Source organism: Manis javanica, chromosome 6 (genome assembly GCF_040802235.1).
Source record: "Manis javanica isolate MJ-LG chromosome 6, MJ_LKY, whole genome shotgun sequence".
Lineage (NCBI taxonomy): Eukaryota > Metazoa > Chordata > Mammalia > Pholidota > Manidae > Manis > Manis javanica.
Genome location: NC_133161.1, coordinates 12194136 through 12218575, shown reverse-complemented (window position 1 = coordinate 12218575; position 24440 = coordinate 12194136). Strand labels below are relative to the sequence as shown.

General features: G+C 48.9%; 1 protein-coding gene across 1 annotated transcript in view; it reads left to right on the top strand.

The window, feature by feature from the left end:
- TMEM178B (transmembrane protein 178B) overlaps positions 1-24440 on the top strand; it is a 355371-nt gene that overhangs the window by 309048 nt on the left and 21883 nt on the right. The window contains exon 3 of the mRNA XM_036994567.2: positions 5944-6081. Coding sequence (XP_036850462.1) covers positions 5944-6081 — 138 coding nt within the window. The remainder of the gene's footprint in view (positions 1-5943; positions 6082-24440) is intronic.

Here is a 24440-nt window from a genome sequence, read left to right as displayed (position 1 = left end):
CTTCAAAATCACAGGTTTTTTCCGTGAGGGAGAACTGCTTTTTCTGGTTCTGTTGAATGGCTCTCCTTGACTTTCTTCCTCCACCCTCTCATTACCAGCCCCCTTCTGCCCACTCCTTTCCACTGAGCTGAACTAAATTCTTTCTCTAAAAAGTTTAGAATGCACCTTTGTCATTTCAGAAATTAGAGTGTTGAATGTTAGGCCATAGAATACAGATAATGGACTCAAACCCGATGTGATTCATGAGAAGATTTCTCTTTGTCTCAGACTTTGCCTGCGGAGTCCAGCTCATCATTCGGGTTCTTTCCAAGGAGATTATTCTTGGGCTACCTGTGCATAAATAATATTTTCCCGAAGCTTCAGACAAGTGAGTTAGGTTCCCTTTCTTTTTTTTCTTCTTTTCCTCTTTTTTCTTTTTCCTTTTCTAAAAAGGCAGGACAAGATGGGAAAAGAAATACAAGCTATGTAAGTTCCTGAGTGCAGAGGACTGCTATGCACACAGTGAGCAGTCACAGAGAATAAAAATGGCCCTTTCTTAATCCTGAAGGGAAAAGTGACACGTAGGGTAGCCAAGATGGGCAGGAATGGGCGTCTGCCTGGGGGTCATTCCACAGGCAGTCACGCAAGGCAAAACAAAGAGCGCAAAGATTTCAGGACAATGGAGATAATAGCTGTTACCTTTGAATGTGAATATGGCAAATACAATTACCTTCCCGAAGAGACCTCATGGACCCAATTTTGTGTGTGAATGTGATGTCTGGATTCATTTCCTTTATTTTCTCTTCCTTCATTTCCTCATTAATTACTTTTTTTTTTTTTTTTTTTTTTTGAGAGGGCATCTCTCATATTTATTGATCAAATGGTTGTTAACAACAATAAAATTCAGTATAGGGGGGTCAATGCTCAATGTACAATCATTAATCCATCTCAAGCCTAATTCTCGTCAGTCTCCAATCTTCTGAAGCATAACGAACAAGTTCTTACATGGTGAACGAATTCTTACAGAGTGAATAAATTCTTACATGGTGAACAGTACAAGGGCATTCATCACAGAAACTTTCGGTTTTGATCATGCAATATGACCTATAAACCATCAGGTCAAATATGAATATTCATTTGATTTTTGTACTTGATTTATATGTTGATCCCACATTTCTCCTATTATTATTATTATTTTTATTTTTAATAAAATGCTGAAGTGGTAGGTAGATGCAAGATAAAGGTAGAAAACATAGTTTAGTGCTGTAAGAAGGCAAATGTAGATGATCAGATGATCAGGTGTGTGCCTATGGACTAAGTATTAATCCAGGCTAGACAAGGGCAGCAAGACATCCACGGATGCAGAAGATTTCTCTCAAAGCAGGGGGGGTGAGGTTCTGAGCCTCACCTCTGTTGATCCCCAAATTCTCACCTGATGGCCCCCCTGCAACTGTGCCTGTCTTAGGTTGTTCCTCCCTTGAGGAATCTTACCCGTCTCTGGCTAACCAGTCATCTTCCGGGGCCATACAGGGAAATGTAAAGTTGGTAAGTGAGAGAGAAGCCATATTGTTTGCAAAGGTTAGCTTTTAACTTCTTTGCAGATTTATGCCCTGTGGCTTCTATGCCCAGCACTTGTCTCGAGGTATCTTTACCACCTGGAGGAATTATGATACTCGGTAAATTCGATATGAGGCATGAATTCTATTTAAGGTTTGTAATTAGGAAGGAAGAAGAAAAGCTATAGATGTAGCATATGAAGGAAACTTGGGAGGATTGATTATTTCTTTGACATATCTTCTTGTATAGTACCTTAAGTATGTATAGGTTTTAAACTACTAACTAATTTGCACACACATATTAACATAATAGGAATACGGTGACATAAACAAAGCAAATCTATAATTACCAGCCATCTCCAGTGAAGCCAAGAAAACCATTTAGGCACCCTAGGCATTTGTGAAAATTTATCTATGATATGATGGATATTTTCGAACTGTACTTGAACCATCAGACAAATTAAAGCAGCCCATTTCTGGGATCTGTTCACAACATTAATTACTTTTATCCTGTTATACTGTGTGCATTTTGTAAGCCGCCTTACATCTTTTTTTTTTTTGGAACATTAAAAGGGCTGTTAATTTATAAATTAGAATTGATTTTATAATATAAATTTCAGTGATTTTTATTCTGTTATTTTAAGGTATTATTTTTGATAATATAGATAGTTTTTTTCAATAGTATCCTGTTCTTATTTCATGGAGGCAAAATATGTGTCTTCTTTCATCTCCCTGGAGATATCAACAATAGTAATAGTAATAGTAGCTTTGAGTTATTATTTCTTCTCCCAGCAGTTTGTTCAGGTTCTCTCTCTGCGGAGAGCTGGCAGTGCCGCGTTGTCTGGTTGGGCCCTGAAGAGCCGCCCGGACGGAAGCTCTGAGCAGCTGGGTGGGCTTGTCAGTGGGGAGCTTCCAGAGTGACTGGAGGGGCTGTGAGGGGGCACCCCCGGCACAGCGTGTCTGGGTCTTTCTCCTGAGCGGGTCAGCACTAGAAAGATCTCTCCAGCTCCAGCCGCCAGGCAGCATCTGGAGTAGAAGGGGACCAGGGTCTCAAGATTCAACATTCCACATGGCAGTAGCTTCTTAATGGCTCCGTGTGCAACGACTCTTCCGTGCTGCCAGCCAGCCCTCACCTGAGCTCGTCGACCCGCAGCCTAAGTACCCCCACACCAGGGGTGTGGAATGGCTGAGGAGACATAGGGATCCAGTTCCATGTCAAGCCACCTCCACCAAATCCTTGTTTTATGTCCTGTCCCCATCCCCGTCCCATGCCCCCACACCATAGCCCCCAACCCCGCTTACTTCCTGATCCGGAGGAAGCTGCTGGCGCAGTTCCTGGGCCTTCCGGGCATTCGGCAGGTGCAGTCTGGCTTCCCTGCTGTGGGCCTTGGGTCTGGCTCAGGGCTGCAAAGTCACGTGCACTGCCCACCCTCTTTAGTCTCCAGTCTTTTGTTGCTACTGTCATCGTCTGCCTTCCTATTTTTCCCATCCTTGTGGATTTCTGTCTTTAAAAAAAAGCTACCTATACTTCTGACTTTATTTGGGAGGAAGAAATACTGGATACACGTTTCAGTCTGCCATGACTACCCAGTAGGTCTTTAATCACATCATTTATTCTCCCGCACAACTCAGCAGCCCAACTCACTCTTCTCTCACTTCACCGGGTTGGGACTGTTTGTCAAATATTTAACATCTTTGGCCCTTGCTTTCCTAACATGTAGAAACAGGAGTATTTCTTATCCTACCTACTTTAAAAGTGTTTGCGGCAGCTGCCCTGAATTGCCACAGGTCTAAGGGGAAAAAAAACAAATTGTACGTGCACAGCTCTGGCAGAATCATGCTCACGTGGTGATGGTGGAAATTGTCCTGGGTCAGTGAATATCCTCACGCCTGACCTCTGGTTTGCATCCTCTTTTCCTGATAAACAAGGTAGTATGTTCCTCAGCTTGTGTTGACAAAGTGTCCCAGGCTGGGTTAGAGGGCCACAGTCCTCCCAGACCTGAGAGACACGTGACTATTATCTGTAACTTTTGGAGGAGGAATTGTTCCCTCCATTTCCCTGCCTTTCCCCTTTTTTCTCTGTTTTCTCCCAAGTAAAACCCTTTGCATTCCTCCCGTAACACTGATAGCACTCCCTCTTTTTCTGATTTGCGGTTCTTTCCTCCTGCCCAGCCCCCTTTCCCATCCCTGGCCCAGTGGACCCACCTTGTGTGACACATTATCCACTTAATACCCCCAGGCAGTGCCCCTGTTCCCATGGGTCTGCAGAGCTTGGAGACCCACAGGGCCTTCCGCGAGCAAGGCCAAGCAGAGCAGGGAGCAGCCCTATAGCTTTAGCAGGCTGTCCATCTCCAGTGCGGTCAGGGGACCCAGATTTCCCCTAGAAACCCTCCGTGCACTGAAAAGGGAACCTAAGGCCTCACAGGGGCGTAGGAGAGAAATTTCATGACTTACTTAAGGGGATAAAAGCCTCCTTTACAATGAAAATTCCCTGAATACCCTGGCCCCTCTTTCCCCACTCCCACCACCTCCTCTTGCTCCTTGACTGCATTGGAGAGTGGACTAAGCATCAACAGCAAAAAGTACACCATTTCCAGGAATCTGTCCAAATGGACTCACATGTCAAGAGGGGACCCTTACCCACCGAGGGGGCAGCTCAGGCCTGTCTCACCCAAGAGCCTGCAGTGGCGGCGGAGGAAGGGGTGAGACTGGTGGCTGCACAAAAGGCTTTGTGGGGAGATGGGGGCCAGAGGACCAGAGGCAGGTGAATAAGTGGTGGCAGCCCAAGCAGCAGGAACGTTCCTTCCCTTATTTGCAGCTGGCTGCAGATGACTGAGCAGAAAGCAAGGGACCAGCAGGAAGCCTGGCCCGTTGGCTGTGCTCACGTGGTGCACTCACTCCTATGACGCATTTGGCGATCTGAGTGGTCTGTAAGGTGCAGCGTGACAATTAGGCGTCCTTGGCAGGTCACATAAATGATAATGCACATAGCTCTAGCTTGCCTGCGCCCGGCATCCCGGGTCAGCGGGCCGGGGAGGAAGCTCGTAGAACAAGGGGCAGGAACCTGTGGGTGGATGGGTCTGTGGATCTCTGCCCCAGTGACAGGGTCCTGTCCTGCTTCCTGTCCAGGGGGAGAGGGCCAGGAGTTGTCAAGCCAGACTGCTAGGATCTGACATGGCTCCCAGTGGGGGAATGGAGTGAGGGAGAGGAATCGAAGGGGGGGCTGTCCTAGTAAGGTTTGTGCATCTGGAGTGTCCCCACAGAGACCTGTGGGGCCTTTGTTCCTCAGGGATGAGAAGAGGGTATCCTTGTTTGCGTGGAATGTGATAGAGCTCGCCGTGAGGCACCCCCTCCCTCCTTCCCCTCCTTTGAGAGAAGGAAATGCCCATGGGGTCCTCCAGGCTGCTCCACAATGCCTCCCACACCCAGGGCCAGAGGCCTGGGAAAATGACTTTGCTCCTCTTTGGCACCCCATTGGCAGGGCCTGGGCTGGGGCTGGCGGGTAGGCTCAGCTGTGAATGGGTGGGCTTCACACAGGTGGCAGAGGTGGGCTGCGGGTGGGTGGTGGGTGGAAGGAGTCCACACCGCTGGTGAGGTGTTTCCCAGGAAGAAGAAGAGAGACCGGATGCCAGGGAAGGGGTGTGTGGCCGGTGGGGTGGGGGTGCACCGGAGGGCAGTTGGGGGAGCTGGGGGGAAGCTGAGTGAGCATGGTGCTGAGTGAGGCTGCCTGGCATGTGGCAGCAGCCGTGCCCTCTCCCTCCCCCTACGGACAGCCCTCCTCTGCTCCCACTCCGGACTTTGCCTGGCAGGTTCCGTGTGGCGTGGAGCAGGGAAAGCTGGGCGGGCCCTGAGTCCAGAGGTTGAGGGGGCTGCTCAGAGGCTCCGTCTGAGAGCAGGAAGGGCTGCAAACCCACATGCAAAAACAGCTGAGCCCCTGGGAGGCCACCTGGAGGGGAAGGAACAGGACATGCCAGCAGCTTCCTCCTCACCGTGGCCCTCCGGTGAGATCAGCTGGTTCTGAGAGGTGCATGATGCTGGGTTGGGGCCCGGGAGCCCTGCAGATCCAGGGTTAGTGCGCCGTCTCAGCCCTGACGAGCTGCACAACCTTCAGCAGGCTGCTCCATCTGGAGCAAAGGAGGCCAGTAAGAACTGACACCTGTGGTGGGGACCACCTCTCTCTCTTCTCATAAACCAGGCTATCCTGGCATGTTTCTGTACATGAAAATAGTCACCATCCGGAGCAGTGTTCTCTGCAAAGGAAGCTCAGTTGTGCAGCTTGTCTGTGAAGGTCAGGCTACCTTCCTGCTCTTGTGGTGCCTGCCCTCTCCCCCGTGGCCCAGGGCAGGGTGTACCCTGACCCTGAGTTCCAGGCTCTGATGCTAATTGGCGCCTGCCTGCTTCCCCACAGACCTGCGCCGGATGACGGCTGGCTTCATGGGCATGGCGGTGGCCATCATCCTCTTCGGCTGGATCATCGGCGTGCTGGGCTGCTGCTGGGACCGAGGCCTTATGCAGTATGTGGCCGGGCTTCTCTTCCTCATGGGAGGTAAGGCGTGGGGGCTAGGGGAAAGGCCCTGGTGACTGTGGTTCTGGGAGAATGGCTGGGAACACTTGTTTTTTCATTCATCAAACATTTTTAAGTTCTCCTTAGCCACTCACCACTGTGCCAGCTGATGGGGATGTAAGTAAGGTTAATAAGGCATGGCCCTTACTCTTGGGGGTCTGACTGCCTGGTCTGGGAGAGGCTGTGGGGACTGTGGCATGGACAGAGGTATCAGCCCCGCGTGAGCAAGAGCCCAGGAAATACTCAGGCATTTTATACACATACTAGACTGTGGGGTGGGAAGGAGGTGTTCCCTGGAAAGTTTTCTCTTCAAAAGCCCATCCTTAGCCTTGACTTATGTCTTAATGCTGCTCGCACTGCAAAGGTGGTAGGCCAGGCTACACCTTCTCTCACGCCTGCCTCCCTTACTCTCTGGTGCTGTCGTGGCCGTAGAACTAATCTGGCATCCTTATGAAGGGAGCGGAGATTGAGAACTGTATAGCTGCATGGGCATAGGTTCCAGGCCCTGGGAATATACATGTGCCTCTCTTCTCCCTGAAGACCTAACAGGTGCTTCTTGATCTCCTGGTCGGAGTCTCTGTCCAAATCTGAAGCTGACATTGGGTGACCTGCCGCAGTCTACTCCTCAGAGGGAAGTGGACTGATGGCTTGTGTGGAGCTAGGTAGAAGGGAAGTAGGCTGGGCACAGGGAGTAGAGGCGTTTATGGGAAGAAAGGAAAGCGGGTCCTGCAAATAGAAACAACTGTCAAACCTAACGCACCCCATATACATTCTCAGTGCAGGTCCCTTCTGTGAACGCCTGACTCTGGGTGCTGAGCAGAGGGGTGGGGGTGGAGTGGGTGAAGCGGGGAAGGGGCAGCTTCCCTCCAGGTGCAGAGATCTCTGGGGCTAGTGAGCTCTGGGCTGAAGAGGAACGGCAGGGGCCTGGAGGTCTACGCTGCTTCTCCTGAGGCTCCACCATTCTGGGCCAGACAGGTCAGGGCTTCCTGGGGAGCCCCAGGCCTACCGAACTCTGGGCCCTCAGAATCAGGTGTCCCGGCCAGAGCTGCCTACCCCTGTGTCCCCCCTGCGGGTACGGCAGAGGCTAGGGGAGTGCTGGCCACTGGTGGCTCTCTCCCACAGTCCCCACACCCTGCCTTCAGGTCTCCCACGGAAGCAGAGGCCATACCACCATCCCGCCTAACATTGCCGTGCCTTTGTGTCCTCGGTAAAACAAGGGGTCAGACCCAGCCTATGATTTCCATCCTCTGTTTTAGCTGCTCTGGAATCCTTTTTGTTTCCACCTTCTCATCAAAATCTTCCATGGACCCCGAAATGTAAAAAGATAAAAGTGTTGTGGCTCTGTTTGCAGTGAGTGTTCTCCCTAAGACTCCTCTGATTTTACAAAGACAAGCTCCAGTAAGATGGGGCTTTTCTAAGGCTCTAGAAAGGCCTCCCAGGAATCTGGGAGAAGCTGAGCAAACAGGCCGCGGGCAGAGCAGGATTCCTGCGTGCGCTGGGAGCCGACATCCCTTCACCCCCACCTCTCTCGTGGAGCTCGCAGGCTCTCCTCTCTCCTGGCTTGCCAGGCCAGGCCCCTGCTCACCTCCCTTTTAGCTCTGACAGCTGCCTTTTGAGCTGCTTCAGTCAGCTTCAGACAAAGAGAGAATGTGATTGGCCCATTTATCCTTTCTGGCCAGGCCACACACCACCAGCCAGACAGTAGAGGGCCAGGACTGAGTGGCAGTGTCTGGGCCGATGGCTGTGACTGGGGTGGGGTCACCCAGACACATCCTGCCCACCCAAGACTCCAGTGGGGACCTCCCCCAGAAAGGGGTGTGGGGCAGACAGTGAGGCCAGCAAGATGAGGGCTCTGGGGAAGGCAGTCTGAAAATCCTTGGGTTTGATTAGGAATCAGAGGCCCCTCCCTCGAGGGTGCCTGTCTGAGGGCTTTGCTTCCCTTCTGCCCAGGTAGCAGTTCTCAATCACCACACATTCCAATAGCCTGGAGAGTTTTTAAAAAACATTGATGCGGGGAACTCACCCCAGGCCACCCAGGCAGAACTTGCGGGGGTGAGCCGACTACATGCAGTGAGACCTGGTGGAGTGGATGAGCTCCAAAGTCCCAAAATGGCAAGGTTCTGGGGATGACCCAGTTGGCCAAGACTGCTCATGATTTGTTCCCTTTCTTCCCTTCCCTCTCCCACTTCCTGTGACTCTCTTACAAAGCCCGGTGCAGCCCAGGATGGGCAGGTGCTTTCACAGGGCTCCACTTATTACTGTGGAGACCTCTCCAAGCGCTGGTCACTGAGGTGCCCAGCTAAATCTGCTTTCTAGGACATGCACTTTAGTTTTTCATGATAAAATGTTAGCATCCGGCAGAGTTTTGGGAAAGATGCTATACTTTGAGCTATTTCTCGCTGCTGGGGGTTGGAGAGAACCTATCCCCTCCACTCTGGAGCTTTGCTACCTGTGTCCATAGGTAGAGTGATACCCTCCCTGTAGGGGCTGGGAAGGGAAGTGGTGTTCACACACCTCATGGGTTCCATCAGACCAGGCCCGCAAAGGAAGGGAAGGACAGAACCACTAAGGGCTGATTCCTTGAATGGTGGTCATTTGGGGAAGACAAAGCTCCAAACGGTGGGCAGGCACTTTCCCTTGTCAGGTTAGGGCCCTTACCAGTGTCCTTTCCGAGGCTTCAGGAGCAGAGGCTGTAGCTCCCCATCCCTGCTCAGCAGAGAGCACAACAGAGAGGCTGAGGTGTGGTCCCTGAAATGGTGCCTTGACCTACAGGACAGTGTGTCAGAAGGAGACGTGCAAGCACCAGCTCCTCCCAGAACCTGACCAGTGCCTGCCCTCGAGCAGGTAACCTGGGGCTGGCCTGATGGCTCAGCTTCCTGTGACAGCCACCTTGTGAACATGTCAACCAGTCAGGCACTCAGACTATCAATATTATGGCAAAAGGGGACAGAAAGGCCCTATGACCTTGGCTCTCACCCAGATGGGCATTTCAGGCTTTAGGAACTGAGCACAGCCTGGGGCCCAGGAGCAGCTTGGGCTCCAAGTGGCGCTGGGCTGGTGAGGGTAGGGGGAGTGAGAGGAGGAGGAAGGGTCAGCAAGAATAAAAAAGGTTGGCATCTAAAGGGTCTAAAGATGGAGTTGCAGTTGACTTCAGATGAAACTACCTGGGCCAAAATAAAAATGGAAGAATTCTGTTAGCAACTCTTATCTGCAAAGTGAAGAACGGTGGTCTACACTGGGCACAACTCCATTCCAGATTTAACTGTTTTCCAGGTTAAAGAGAGAGCGCCCTTTACCTTGTGAAATAATGAGCAACAAATTGTTTCATTAACACTCTGTGCAGAGGAGGCAATTAAGTAGAGCAGCTTGGCTGGCCCAGGAGGCTCTGGGGGTGGGGGTGGGATCCAGTCTCCCCTTTGGCAGGGCCTCCAGGGAAGAAGCTGGCCCAGACTGGCACCACACCATTCGGGTACCAGCAGTTTCCAGGCACAAGTGTGTTGAATCATCAGTGGTATTCAGAAGCCAGGAACAAGATGACACGGGGGAGACGCGTGGCGATGGAGCGTGTGACTGCTATAGTTCCTTGTGATTCACTCTCTGGGTGAACCTCAGAGCCACCCCATGGACACGGATCTCGAAGATAAGCGGGCACATCTAGCCCCTGCCCCCCATCAGCGCCCCTCACACATCCTCCTGCACTCCTGGGAGACACACATCGCCTCTCTGCCCCCACCCGGGGCTGAAGCCCCCTGAGCTGTGTCTGGGCTGATGCTGGGCCCCCTTAGGCTCCTCTGGGCTGTGGCAGTTTCTCGGCCTCCCTTGTTGGTAATGACCTCACCAGTTTTGAGGAATGCTGGCCGTGTATGTCATATGCCCTCCTCCGGGAACTTGTCTGCTACTTTTCTCTTGATGAGACTGGGTTGTGGGGTCTGAGGAGGAAGATCCCAGGAACAGAGTACCATTTCCACCACATCCTTTCAGGCTACCTCTTACGACCATGACTTACGACTGTTGAAGTTGCCCTTGATCACCTGGCTGAAGTAGCGTGTGTCAGGTTTCTGCGCTGTGAGGGTTTCTCTTTTCCCTGCTTCCCAACTGTCCTTTCAGGAAGGAAGTCACTCGGAGATTTCTCTCTCCTTCCCGATTTATTAATTTATTCAATCATTTATTTATATCAGTGTAGACTTAGGGATATTTATTTTTCACTCTGGGTTATAATCAGATACTATATTCATTGTTCCAGTTCATCCATTTGGGCCATTGGGAGCTCTTTCAGTTGACCCCTGAGCCCCTTGGACAGACTCCTAATCAGTGTGGAATTCACTCTTTTTGATGGTGGTGGTTTGGTTTTTGTTTTTTGAGCACTTCCTTACTTTCTGGCACTACAGGGTGCTCCAGGCTCATCTTACATATTTCCTGCCCCAAACCTAGAATCAGCCATTTCTCCAAGGAGCCCTGCTTCCTTTTATTGGAAAATGGTCTGGGCACTAGGTGTCTGCAGTGTTTTTAGAATTCTGTATTACTCAGTACCTCTCTCCCCAACTTAGATATAAACTCTATGAGCCCCAGAACCTTGTCTGCCTTGTTCTCTAAGGTGTCCCCTATGTTGCAAACAGTGTCTGCATTCTCAAATGCAGTATTGCAAAAGTGCGCGTATTGCAAAAGTGAATTATGTGCAACATGGAGAGAGAGTGGTTTATCTCGACTGAGCAACAGTCCTCCAAGAAAGTATGCCCTTCTGTTTCTGGTCTGCTCTTTCCCTTTCCCTGGGGTTCCTTATCTTCTTTCTGTCTTTCCTGGAATGGTCATAGGGTCTGTGCACCTCTGGCATGAAAGGTCTCAAATTCCCTTTGGAAGTAGAGTATAAATTATACATGAATTCATGAAGAATTGTCTGTCTTTCATTTGGACTCAGAATGTTAGAAATGGAAGGGACCTTAGAGAACATGCAGTCTGATGTCCTCATGTTTCCAGATCAGAGTAGTTCTGTCAGTTAGGCCACCCAGCTGGTGAGTGGCAGCACTGGAACCAGAGCCCAGCCCGAGACACCAGCCTGGATCCTGTTGAAGATCCACGTGATACCCTGTGCCACACACCTCTTGCTACATTAGCATGGCTCTGATTCTGGGCTTTTCAGCACATGCCTATCCCAGAAGCTCACTCCATTCCCTTTTTTTTTTCCTCCCTTCTCAAAGCACAAAGGGGCATATGGAGGGGATAACAGCCAGAATCGAGGGCACAGGTGGTAATGGGAAAAGGAAATCATTAAAGTCCTCTTCCTAGCACCTGTGATCAGTGTGGCCTTTTCTACCTTTCCCATCAGTCATGGGGAGCGAAGAGAATGCCCTGAAGAAGCTCAGCCTGTCCAGTTTGAGTGATTGCAGTGATTTGCAAACCACTTGCAAACCCAGTGCCTCTGCCCCACACCACACCAGAGAGCAGCTCGGCTGTGCAGAGTCCCCCAGATGCCTCTCTTCTGATAAGACCTTGGTAAAGGCCCAGCCACTCTGAAAACTTAAAGCCAAAAGTGAAAAGTCCAAGACTGTAGGTGTCCTGCCTGGAGAACTATCTCTTTGAGGCAGTAAAGTCATTTTAGGAACTCCTGTGAAGTAGAACAATATCTCCCGGCCACTGGTCCTTGCCCCAGCACTGCTTAGAAACATGTTCTAATGTTGTGTTTCTATAAGCCCATGGCTTGATGACTCTGAGTTATTACTTCATGACTCATGGGTAAAAGAAGGGAGATTATGTAAATTCAGCAGGGAGAGAATGTAAGCCAATGACCTACCCTGATGCAAAGCTTATAAAAACCCCAATAAATGGTAGCTGTTCCTATTATATGTACATTCTAATAGGCCAAGAAGTGTCCACTATGTATGACCAAACAAGGCTTTAAAACCCATCTAATTACCCTGCTAGACTTCATTATAGTTTCATGTGAGATTTCACTAGAACATCACACCTCCTCTTGACGTTTTTGTCTTAAAACCTTTCCCTCAAAATCCTAAGCAGAGGTCTACCAACTACTTCATACCCCGGAACATGTCCTGACTTTGGAAAGTACTTACTTGAATACTTGTTAGTATTTGATAATTACATTCAAAACAAAGACATTTGGGGGAGGGGGTGCATTGTCAGAAGATTAGGAAATAACATGCTCACTTACCTAATACAGAACAAGTGTCCAGGATCCATCACTCAGTGACCCAGGCAGTAGGAGGGCTTCATTTTCACCTTAAGAGTTGGCACAGACCCCAAAGAACTGCACTGTTGCCACCCAGTGGGACCTGCCTCCATTACAGATCTGCGCTTCGGAGCAGGATCGGAAGCAGCATTGGCCCTGTATGCCCAGGTCTGGTCAGTGGAAGCCATGTCGGAATGCCCTACAACCTGCCCAGCAGGTGCTCAGCAAAGTGCTGTGTGTCACCCAGAGCAGGGGGTGCTTTGTTGCTGAACTCCCGGGGGAAATGCTCAAATGCTCATGCAGAGTACACCCTGGAAGGACATGGAGAGGAAGGATGTTGGTGAGGGCATCCGGGACGACCCTCTGGGAAGAGCCAGCCCCTGTCTCTTGGGTGTCCCCAGTGATGCTTGCCCATGAGCTGCCTTCCACTCCCTGCAGGCTAACTAGGGGGTGAACAAGGATTAAACTCCTTCTTCAGGAAGTAAATCATCCAAGTAAAAGGGGGAATTACCGTTTTTGTCGTGAAGAACTAGTCCAGGACCAGAGGAACCTTGGACCAGCCGTGTGACGTTGGGAAACTTGTGTGACTGCCTTCAAGCATCACTTCAGTTTTCTCATCTGTAAGAAAGCTAAGAATAGCGTCTACCTGAGGCATAGTTGTGAGAATTATAGAGTTAACTCATGTGAGGGACTTGGGACAATGCCTGGCATTGTTCTCAATAAATTCTGAGATATTATTATTTTAGTTATAGTTTTTTTAAACAACCATCTTCAGTAACACTCTGCTCTGAGCAGCTCTGTCCCATCGCCAGCAACACCACTCACAGATACCGTGGGATGAAGATGACATTGCTTAAGCCCGTAATGTCTGTCTGGCTAGTCACCACCCTACTCATTCATTCCACTCAGTAAATTAATACTAATTGCCTGTTGTGTGCCAGACAGTGCTGGAGCACTTGGGCTAGGGTGGGAACAGGATAAAGTCCTCATGGAGCTTACTTGCTATTGGAAAGTCAGACGAAAAGAAAATACCATAAGTATATGATACAGTGTCAGGTGCTGAGAACTATAGAGAAAAATTAAGCTGGGAGGGAGACACAGAGTGATGGGGGTGTCGCTGTAGATGAGGGCAAGCGGGTGGGCGTGGAGGCTTGAATGAGGGAGGTATTAAGCTATACGAAGACTTGGGGCAGGATCAGCCCTTGCAAAAACAACAGGTGCAAGGGACCTGGGGTGGGAATGAGCCCGTTGGGTGAAGACGTTGAGCAAGAGGATGATGGTGACAAGAGCAGAGTGAGATGGAGATGTGCCCAAAGGAGGGCAGGTCACACAGGGCCTTGGAGGCAGGCCATGGCACGGGTTTGATTGATTGAGAGGGTGTCATGTCTCATTCTGCCCTGCCCTGTCTGTATTTCACAGATTGTCCTGGGGTTCTCCACGGGGACATCACTTGATATTGTGTGACTTTTATCTGTGGTCTGGCTCCTTCTGAGCTTCTTCAATGTGCCACACCCAGTTACAGTGTGTGGGGGCATGGTATCTATGCCTGGGGTGGCCAGGGCAGGGAAACTGTCACACACACCCCGAAAGTGGGTATGTAACATCACCGCACACTCAGGAGCCTGCCTCCCTTCCAACCAGGACCAGCTACATATTTGTGGGGCCCAGTGCAAAATGCAAACCTGGGACCCCCTTGTTCAAACATTATTATTTCAGGCTGGCCACAGCAGAGCGTTAAACCAAGCACACAACTGCGCAGGTCCCATGCCGTGATGCTAGCCCTGCCTCCACCACGGTTCCATTCTCCAGCTCCCTCATCCCAAGGATGCGTCGGCCTTTTGCTGCAGGGGATCCCAGAGATGTTGAGAAGTCAGATCTTAATTCTACTTGTAGTTCCTCTCTTCCCCAACTCAGGCCAGGTCTGCTGTGCTTAAATCAACCCCTTGTCTTTGATTACTGAATGATCACACGAAATGTGCATTCCCCTTTCCTTAGATCAAAAGCTGGCTCCCCAGACATTGCCAGCACAACCTACTGATAAGACTAAGCTGAGTTTATGGTTTACTGTGATAGGGGAGAACAGCGCCCCGCTGAACTGGCAGGGTCCCCTAGGGGAGTTAAGGTCAGCATTGATTGCCAACTGTAAGTTTGGTGTAAGGCCTTTATTTCAATGGCGCAGATTAGGTGAGAATACTGGCCATGTCCAGACTTGCTGGAAGCAGCAGGATCAAAAACAAAGCACACACACTGTCTGCAATGCTTTAATAAAAGAATTGATGGATCTTTTGAGAAATTCCTGTAATAAACAATCAAACCACTTGCTTGGGCAGTACAGACCTGAAAGTGTAAAGGAGACAAAGGTAGGTTACTGTAGACAGAAAGGCGTGGTTTAGGTTCAGAGCCCAGGCTGAATGGCGGGTAGACTGGGGTCCCGCTCAGGATGAATGGCCTCTCCACAGCCTGGTGACTTCCTGGCTGGCCTGGCCCCACCAACACAGACACGCCCAGATGTGTCTGAATCACCGAGTGAACGTGGCCCACACTCAGGCTGGGGCCCTGACATGCTATGGTCCCCTCCCGTCATGGTACCAAGGCCCTGTCTTTCCTGACTCTGCTGCATGCTGTGAGGCCCCTGGCCTCCAGACCATGGATATCAGCGAGAGTGGGATGGGGAAGGGCGGGCAGGAGAAGAGAGAGAAGGGAGGCTGGGAGACCATCTCCATTGTGGAGCAGTTGTTGAGAAAGAACAGGTTTCTCCAGCAGGCTTTTCAGTGGAAACAGAAAGACCCAGAATGTGGTGGTTACTCCACAGTGCTTCATTGCCATGGAAACTCAGGAAACTCCTGAAGCATCTTCAAAAGCTCCCTTCCTGTCGCTCCTCTAGGATGGTCTTACAGCGGCGTGCAAGCTTCAGAGAAAGGGAACTCGTCAGGCAAGCCTCTGGCCCTTGAAACGAGCCCTAAATCAAAGGGATATGCTCATTCCTGAAGTAAATGGAGAGACCCCTTCTCTTGGGCTGAAAAGCTGTTCAGGGGAAACAGTTAAGAGGGAGGAGCAGGTGTAAGTGAGGAAGAATTTCCTCCTGTCCTGGAGGTTTGGAGATGTGTGAGAAGTACATCAGAAATAGCTAGACCTCAGGAAGGGGGGAGGGAACTTCTGACCTAGAGAGGCATCTTATCACCCAACTACTGGGATGACTGAGATGTACTACGTGTGGAATTAAGTCTGAGTACCAGGCACCTGGGAAAACTGGCCCAGGCCAGGCCTAGGGCCCCCAAGCTAAGCTGAGAGGCCTTTCCAGTAGGCATGTTGGAGTCCGCACATAGCAGGTAGGGCCACGGCCCCCTCCCGGGGCCAGAGAGCTTACGTGGAGAACTGCCCCAGATCAGAGAGCCAGGGAGATGGGCCAGGCAGCCCCCCACACTGTGCAGTCAGGCCCACCTTTGAACCCAGGGCGGCATTCCTACATCTTACTGTGATGATGTCCCTGTGGATGGGAGCGAGGAGGGCCAGACAGTCCTGAACAATAGCTGTCTGCCCTTTGCAGGGGGCTGGTGATGGCCTTGAAGGTCTTGTGGGTACCACTGGGGGAATGAGTCTGGGGAGGTCTTAAAGCACTGCACTGGAGAGAGTTTATGAAGATGGCCCTGGGGGTGTAGGAATTTTGCTCTAGTGGACACACCTTTTCATCCTAACAGACCTTGGGCTTTTGAGACTGCTGGGTAATGGCTTACATTTTATCCCCAGGCATAAAATAATTGGAGAATGAAGGCCTCTGTAAACTGCTCTACCTCTCTGACACTCTGGAAGTCTCCTGATTTCCAGAAATACACTCTTCCTGTTACCAGATATGTCTCCTGCCATGTGTCTTGATTTGGGGTTTGGAAAATACACTTACCCTGCCTAGAGAAGCCACCAAAAGCTATGAACGGACAAGGTGAGCCCACCCCCTCTGTGATGAACCCTTAGTACCTGCTTGATGCTTGTTATTCATTAAATAAACAAGCAGTTGTTAAGCACCTGCTAAGTACCAGGTACTGTGGAGGATAAAATAAAACTCATCCCTGCCTTGGAGCTGCTGCTAATCTTAGAGAAGAGTCAGGCTCCTAACCACTTAGTGTGATAAATTAGCTGTTTTCCTTTAATGACTGACACCTTTAAAATGCAAAATATTAAAGACGAGAGAATTCTGTGGCTGTATTTTCAGGAGTAAAGAGGACAAGGACATCCTCAGTCTGCTGTCTGCCTTTCTTTGGGAAGGAAGGTGCCACCGCCCAAAAAGGGTGGAAAAGGGGTCAATTATGGGTGACACTTCTCACCTCACAGAGCTCCAGAGACAGGGTGAGGTCTCCTGTGGCCTTCAAGCCCCTTAGGAGGCGGGGGGCGGGGGGCAGGAAGGGGTTTCATTTGGGGCATGTGGGCTGGATCAGTGGTACACGCTATTTGCATGTTATTTCCTTGCATCTTCCCGGTGGCCCTTGAGGTCGTCATTACCACCCTAATTTTGTAGATAATTGACTAGACCCAGAAAACCAAGGAACAAGGTTAGAGTCACATAGTAAGGAAATGGTAGAGCCTTAATCTAAGGTCTTCAGACTGACCCCCACTCTTTCCTTTCTGTGCCGGGACCCAAGGGAGAAAAGAAATGGATACATGGCAAGGCCCCCTGGGATAGGAAGTAGCCTGAGGATGTCCCCAGGACGGCAGGCAGGGCCTTCGCTGCAAGCATTCATGCACTTGTTTATATCCATAACCTGGAGGGGTCTCATACACCTCCGCCAGCAAGAGCCAGGTAGATGCTCTCTTGGTGTGGGGCAGGCAGAGAAGCCACCAAGGGAAGCACTTCCACTACCACACTTATACCAGCGGTAGGTCCGATGTGATGAAGGTCAGCTCCGGGGTCAGGTCTGAATCAAAATGTGCTAACCTCACACATGTGAATCCTCCGGATGTCTCAGTTCCACCATCTCTACCATCTCTAAAATAGTGCCTGCCTACACGGTGGTTGTGAGAGTTAAGTAGGATGTGCAACCTGCTTAGACCGTGCCTGGCACATACTGTGTACTTGCTGTGTTGTTGTTTGTGTGCACTCAGTTATCACTGGCTCTTACCTTGTTTGCAGTTTCTAGCTCTTCCTCAGAGAGTTTAAGTACCTTGCCCAAGGTCACGTAGCTCCTCAACTAAGGATTCCAGTTCAAATCTATTTGACTGTGAAGCCTGGGTTTTTAGTTGTCATGCAGCACCATCTCCCAAATATGTTGACATGTTTCTGAATCTCCAGCAGCTCATTATGTGATAGGGAAGAGACGACCCCACACAGACCTCTCACCGTAGGAGACAAAGGGCATTGTTCTTGGGCTGCAGAAAAGATGAGGCAGATTCTGTTCAAAGGCTATTCGTAGAGGAATAGGGAGATGAACCTCTTTGGCTGAGGGCCTTATCTTTTCATATGCTCTGAGACAAAAGACAAAGCTTAGGGCTCATGTAGCAAAAAGAGTGATCCTTACTTATTACTTCTTGGAGACCTGCTTACTCCTGGCTGCTCTGCCTGCTTCCTGTCCTTGAACCTGCTCTTCCTGACCTCCCTGGGATTTACCTACCTAGACAGGAACTGTCATCTCTTGTCTGCCATGACAACACACACCTGATGTTTCCTTTTCTCTGTGCCCTTTCTGTTTTCTCTTTGTTTTATGTATAATGGGTTCTTTGATGCTTTTTTCTTTTTCCCTATAAACATGTCCCCTTGTCAACAATATCAACTCTCACAGTGATAATGGTCTCTGCCCAGGTGGGTCTGGAACCTGTGTATGGAACCGTCTTTTCTGAGCTCCAGACTCATGCTTTTAATTGTTCACTAGACATATCCAGCCTCAGGAACCTCAGACATGCCTTGAACTAAACCTGTCCTTTCTCCACATACATTATGCATGTGCTTTATGCCTCTTGCACTAAGTACCGGGCTTAGCGTAGGTGACTGACAAATGTCAGCTTCATCCCTTCCCTTCCCCCCAGTGAGATGAGTTTCTTTTTGTGACATCCTCAGCACATCAGCCTGTCAGTCACCTCTGTGTGATCTTCCACTTTTCTAGTCCCTTTAGCAACTTTCCATCGGTTGTTGACATTTGTCAGTATTTCCTTAACGTTCTCTGTGGCCCCGCGGTTGTTCCCACACCCTGCATGCATCGGGGTCTTCGTGCTAGTGCGGTAGTTTGGCAGTCACTCTGCCCTTCATGGAAGTGTCTGACCCACCACATAGTTGCCAACCTCTGAGCCTGTTTTCTCATTGGTAAAACTGAAATAGTACCGCCTACCCAGTAGGGTCTTTGTGCAGATAAAATGAGATGACACAGTAAAAGCATCTAGCAGAGGATAAACATTCCATAAATGTTCATTTCCCTATTTTCCACTAAATTCAACCTTTATACCATACTGTCTTTCTAAAATTCACTTTTCTGATGAGAAGTAATCTGTGGTTCACTGTTATTTATAGAATAAAGACCAGTGTCCCCAGCTTAGAGTTTACTGTGGCCCCAGTCTTGTCCCAGGCTCACTTGCAGCCACACGTCCCGTGCTCCCCTCTGGGCCACTTGCCATTGCCTGCCTGCATGCTCTTGTCTCTGCCGGTTGAAGCCGTGTGCTCCTTCCAGGCTCCACTTACATTCTAATTTAATTTTAAATTAAATTAAGCATTACATAAGCATCTTCCAGAAACATTTTTGAATCAGCTTTACTAAAACCAGACTCCTCCTCTCAACTCAGACATCACTTTGTGCCATTTTGATGGCACTTATCTCATTGTAAATATCTTGGAGAGCAGAAATCTAGTTCATTTCCTATCTTCCTTCAGGGTTAAAGTTTCCATGGTGGCGAGGGTCCCTTTGCTGGCTACTCTGGTTGTCATTTTGCTCTTCTTTATTTTAAACCTTAATATGGTTTTTGGTAACTGTGACTTATTGGACTTGGGTCCTTTTCTGCTGAAATAAAAAAATTAAAGTCAGTACCGTCTTCCCCCAACAGTCTTTCAAGTATTTGGAGGCAGCTCTGTTGTGCTTCTTAATTATCTGCTTTACAAACCAAGTTCAACTCCCTAAACAGTTAATTGAGTGCTTACTGTATGTTGGGCATTGGGTTAGCCCACAAGGCGTGCAGGAAGCCTTAACAGCCACCCAGACAAGTGGTAAAGGCAGAGAGAGTGGTGCCATGACAGCGGAGACTGTGGGTGGACTGAGAAAGGGAGCCTCTCTCTGCTGGGGCATCAGCAACAGCCCTCAGGGGAGTTAGTTAGTGATGGAGGCTGAAGGAAGGGTCAAGTCACTTGCTCTGTCCTTACCGTGCTTACCCTCAAAGGGCTTTTAATGCTCATCTATCAACTGAAACTGCTCCTAGACTTAGAGTTGGCCACTTTTCAGAAGCAGTATGCCAAGTCTTTATTTTTTCATTCTAGTTTAGGATTTCACATGCCATTAATACAGTTCCATTTTTATACATCTCTATGTAATTAAACTCTATTGTGAATAAGGCAAAAAAAATCCCTTTTATCTGAAAAAACAAAAAGCTTCAGCAGCTTTCTGTAAAGGTAAAGTGCAAGTCTAGTATGATATTCGACCCCTGGTGTTGGCCCTGGGTGGGAAGGAATGCCAGTCGCTGTGTCCTTCCCACTGCCTCTCTAACAAAACCAGGGAATCTCTCCTTGAAGATTCCACTGCACTCCCAGACTACAATTTATTTAAAATCTACTCAGTACTTTCAGACTAGTTCCACTGAAATCACATTCCCCAGAAGCCTCTGGTCAGAGCTTTTTAAGGTCCTTGAGTTTGAATGGCTGAGGGCAAATTGGGTCATCTCTCCTTAGGTCAGCATGCCCACCAGGGCCCATAAAGTAGGAAACTTCTTTCTTAGCAGGACACTTCACCTTTCAAGGCTGACTTCCCTGACTGGTGAGGTTGGGAGAGGAGGCTGAGCCTTTGGGGCCTCACACCATCTCGGTCCTCTGCCCTGGCCTGTTCCTTCATACAGGCAGCATTCCTGGGTCAAGGCCCAAGGCCCAGGCTGGCATCAGGAGGCCAGTTTGAAGCCGTTTTCCTTTCTGTCTCTGGCCCACCAGAGTGAGTCAGCACTTCCAGGGAAGTGTGTCTGCTCCACAAAGCTGAATGTTCCCTGAGGCCAATCATCCTTGAATGTCAGGCTGGGGCAAAGAATAGGTGCACTGGATGGTGGCCAGGGGTTAAGCTAGCTAGTTGCCAGCTAGCTTTATCAGTAATAAAGCTGATGTTTTCTGCCCCATCTCCCTCCTTTCTGTGTCTTTCCCTAGAGTTAAAATTCAGGAAATGAAGCCAGGTGAGTAATTACCAGTCCCCAAATCTCCAAGAGAAAAGAGGGGCTAAAAGGGTGGCTAGGTAGAGACCCATTCACAAGCCCGCAGGAGCTGGTGTTGAGAGGCTGAGGTCCATCCTGAGCTCCTCTTCTGACCACGAGCTTACTCTGTCCACTGGGTTCAGTTTCTGGCCGATTGGAAAACTGCTAAGAGTCTGATGGAAAGAGAGTTAATGCTGTGATCTTGATTCATTTCTTTACTTGACCTTTCCCCTTATTGAAAAATCATTTTCCTCCCCAGGGACTTGCCCTTCTGGTGACGCCAATGAGGGGTGAAGTTGTGTACAGTTTATGACTGGTTTTCCTAGTTCTCCGAAGAAGTCATCCCTGAGGCATAAGTACCAGAGGGGTACCCAGAACCTTGTCAGGGCCACATTGATAATGATAGGTCCTCTTCTCCCAGTCACATCTAGTAGATAAATCTTAGTTAAGCCCCACTGTGTATAGGCCCTATTGGGGAAGAAAAGGACTTCTCTGCTCACATCACTTACAGTCCGTTTCCAGAATCAATATGCATGCTCCAGAAATGAGAAACAGTGTAACAGGTGGTGAAAGCACAGATTTCAATCCTGGCTCCCGTACTTACTAGCTGTGTGACCTTGAGCAATATGCCCAACATCTCAGTGCCTCACTTTCTTCCTCTAAACCTCATAAAGTTGCTCTGAGGATTAAAACTGCTAACATTTGTAAAGCACCTGCAACAGTGCCTGTCACATTATAAATACAGTAGCGGATGCTTCAACAACATGCGTATGGACCTCATGGGTCCACTTATAAGCAAATTTTTTTTCAATAAATAATTGAAAAATTTTTTTGGAGATTTGTAACAATCTGAAAAATGACTTTCTTTTCTCTAGCTTACTTTATTGTAGAATCAAGTATATAATACATATACAGGGTATGTGTTAATTGACTGTTTATGTTATCAGTAAGGCTTCTAGTCAACAGTAGGCTATTAGTAGTCAAGTTTTAAGGGAGTCAAAAGTTATATGCAGATTCTCGACTGTGTGGAGGGTCAACACTCCTAACTCCCAGACTGTTCAAGGGCTAAGTGTATTACTTATCAGTGTTTGATCCATACAAAGCTATGTATGTGTTCAGTGACTTGGCAGTGAGGTGACAGCATGCAAAAATCACTTGGGTACAGGTTTTTATCTCAAAGAAAGGCCAGGCCAAGATGACAAATGTGCTAGGCATATGAAACATAAACCAAACCAGGTGGCAGGCTCACCTGATCTTCTGGCTACCACCCCAGGCCTCTTCCTCTACTAATTAATATGGCATTGGCTCAGATCAGATAGGGCAGACGCCTGAGAGATTTCTCTCAGGAGCCAATTTCTCCCAGACACTCAAACAGCTGGGTCCCAATCCTTCCACATTTAAAATCAAGGTAATTTAGAGCTTAGCCTCATATGCACACTGATGTCAATATGATGTCTAATGGCCTCATGCACCTGCCCCTCTGTGCATGTCAGGAGCTGAGAAGCAGTGTCCTCTTTCCAGGTGCCTCATGTTCAACAGGATAAGTGACAGCCAGACCTGGAGCAGTTCAGAGAGAATGGCACCTTCATATGCCAGTACCTGGAGTCTAGAAATCACTTACCTGGAAGGACTTAGAGATCTGGTCCGACCCCTATATTTTATGGTTAGAGGGGATCATGATCCATGGCGATTTGCTAATGCTATGGGACCAGAACCCAGATTTTCTGATTCTTGGTGGAGCTCTCTTTCTGCTAAGCCACACCCCCACTGGTTGCAGCTGGGCCAGGAGAGCTACCACAAGAGGAATTCATATGCAGTCTTAGGTCTCCTTGTGCTGGGCTTCAGGCTGGCTGTGGGTGAGACGTGGCTTTCTCTGCAGAAGCCTTGTTGCGGCTGGGGACAAGGAACGACCCGAGCAAGCGGGAAGCCGTAGCATCAGAGTGGTCTGAGGGGGTTTTGTGTTGCTTCCAGCACTATCTCCAGCAGGAAACTCGGGGCAAGATTGTCCTCCGCCCCAGTGCGTCTCAAAGGTTGCCCTGTGGACTCTTGTCATCCACTAGAAAGAGTTGGCCTACAAAGAGAAGGAGAGAATGGAGAAGCAGGGACAGGAAGATGGCAGGCTCTAAGTGGCTGTGCTCTTGGAAGCCCACTGTTCACAGTTTGAGAATGTTCCTTTCTCACAGCTGCAGATGCCATGCTCAGATTAGTTGAGGAACTGGTTGGCTCCCACTCACTCTCATCTCTGGACCGTGGCCCAGCTGGATGGGAAGCTGCAAAGGTTTGCACTGAGAAAGACGTGGTGCTCTCCCTGGATCATTTTCTTCCTAGAACTCTCTTTTCTACTCTTACACAGAAAGCTCATAACTCACCAGGCCCTATACCTCAGACCTTCCCAACTTTTCTCTCCATGAAGCATGAAATATCCAAGGTCAGGTGGGCGGAAGTGGAATGAGCCAACAGTTGCTTCCTCTAGGAGACACTTTTTGAATGGGGGCAGTGGAAGCAAGTACCATGGGTAGTTTCCAGATGGTTCTGCAATCAAATAGTTTGAAGCTTTATAGCAAAATAAAATATTGGCTCCATCACTTATGCTTTGGGATCTTTAGCAAATTATTTGACTTTGGATTACTATATGAATTACATAATTTATGTTCTGTGCTGTATGTATATTTATATAGAAATTCATATATATATATAATGTACATATGTATATTTACATATATGTGAGTGTGAGTACACACACACACACACAATCTCACAGTAACTTCAAGGTACAGAAGGTACAAAACTGAGACTTGGCTTGAAACAAGTGCCTTTGAATTAGTCACTGGGATTATAGAATGGCTTCCCAGGGGAAAGAACGGTGGTGGTGTTTTAACAAAACAAGAAAGAAGGGAAGGTGCACTGCATGGTGTAAAATAATAAAACTACAGCTCTCACAGTCCACTATGTGGCAGGTGTCTAATGAGTGAGTATGACATACTGTAAATGCCACCTCTCTATCCCAGAGGAACCAGGTCAGAAGCTCTGTAGCACTTACAGAAGGTCCCCAATGCTTGTTGTCTAGCAACTACCAGCCCTTCTCCCAGGGCTCGCTCCTTTTACTCACCCTGATTGAGCCACCGGCCATACAGGCTCCTTAACAAATGCCCAATGTTGTAATGTGACCGTCACTGGATGCTGTCTCTCTTTGAGCCCAGAGTTCCTTTCCAAAGAGGGTCTGACTCAGAAGTGTATTTTGAGATCTTCCAAGTTCCATCATTCTGGTTCCAGCAAAGTCCACAGAACAAAGAGTCCTGAATGAGCACTTTCTCTGGTTTCTCTGGAGAGCAGCTGCTTCTGGTGTGGCCTGTACCCTGGGAGGGGGACGAGGGAGAGCGGAGTGGGTGGTGGAAATGAAAACAACAACCACGTTCTGTCCTCCAGAACAATTTTTCTTCACCCTCACTTAAAGCTTTCCATTTCTAATATTATACCTTACATATAAAAAGCAATTTTAACTTTTCTAAGCCTTTTCACATTTATTATATTGCTCTTCAAAATAATCCTGCAGAGAGGGTATTATTCTGATGCCGAATTTCTGTAAAAATAAAAATGCTTCCTAGGTACAACTGAAACACAAGGTAGGCGTGTGCATGTGTGGGCCTGCCACATGCGTGCTCACAAACACCTCCACCATCACAAAATGATTGAGGAGAAAAGGGATGGGAGGGCCAGGCATGGGGGCTACTTCATTCCCCTCTAGGTTTCAAAACTCCATAGCCTAGAAATCCATTTCTTCTAGTGAAAGGGATTTAATCCT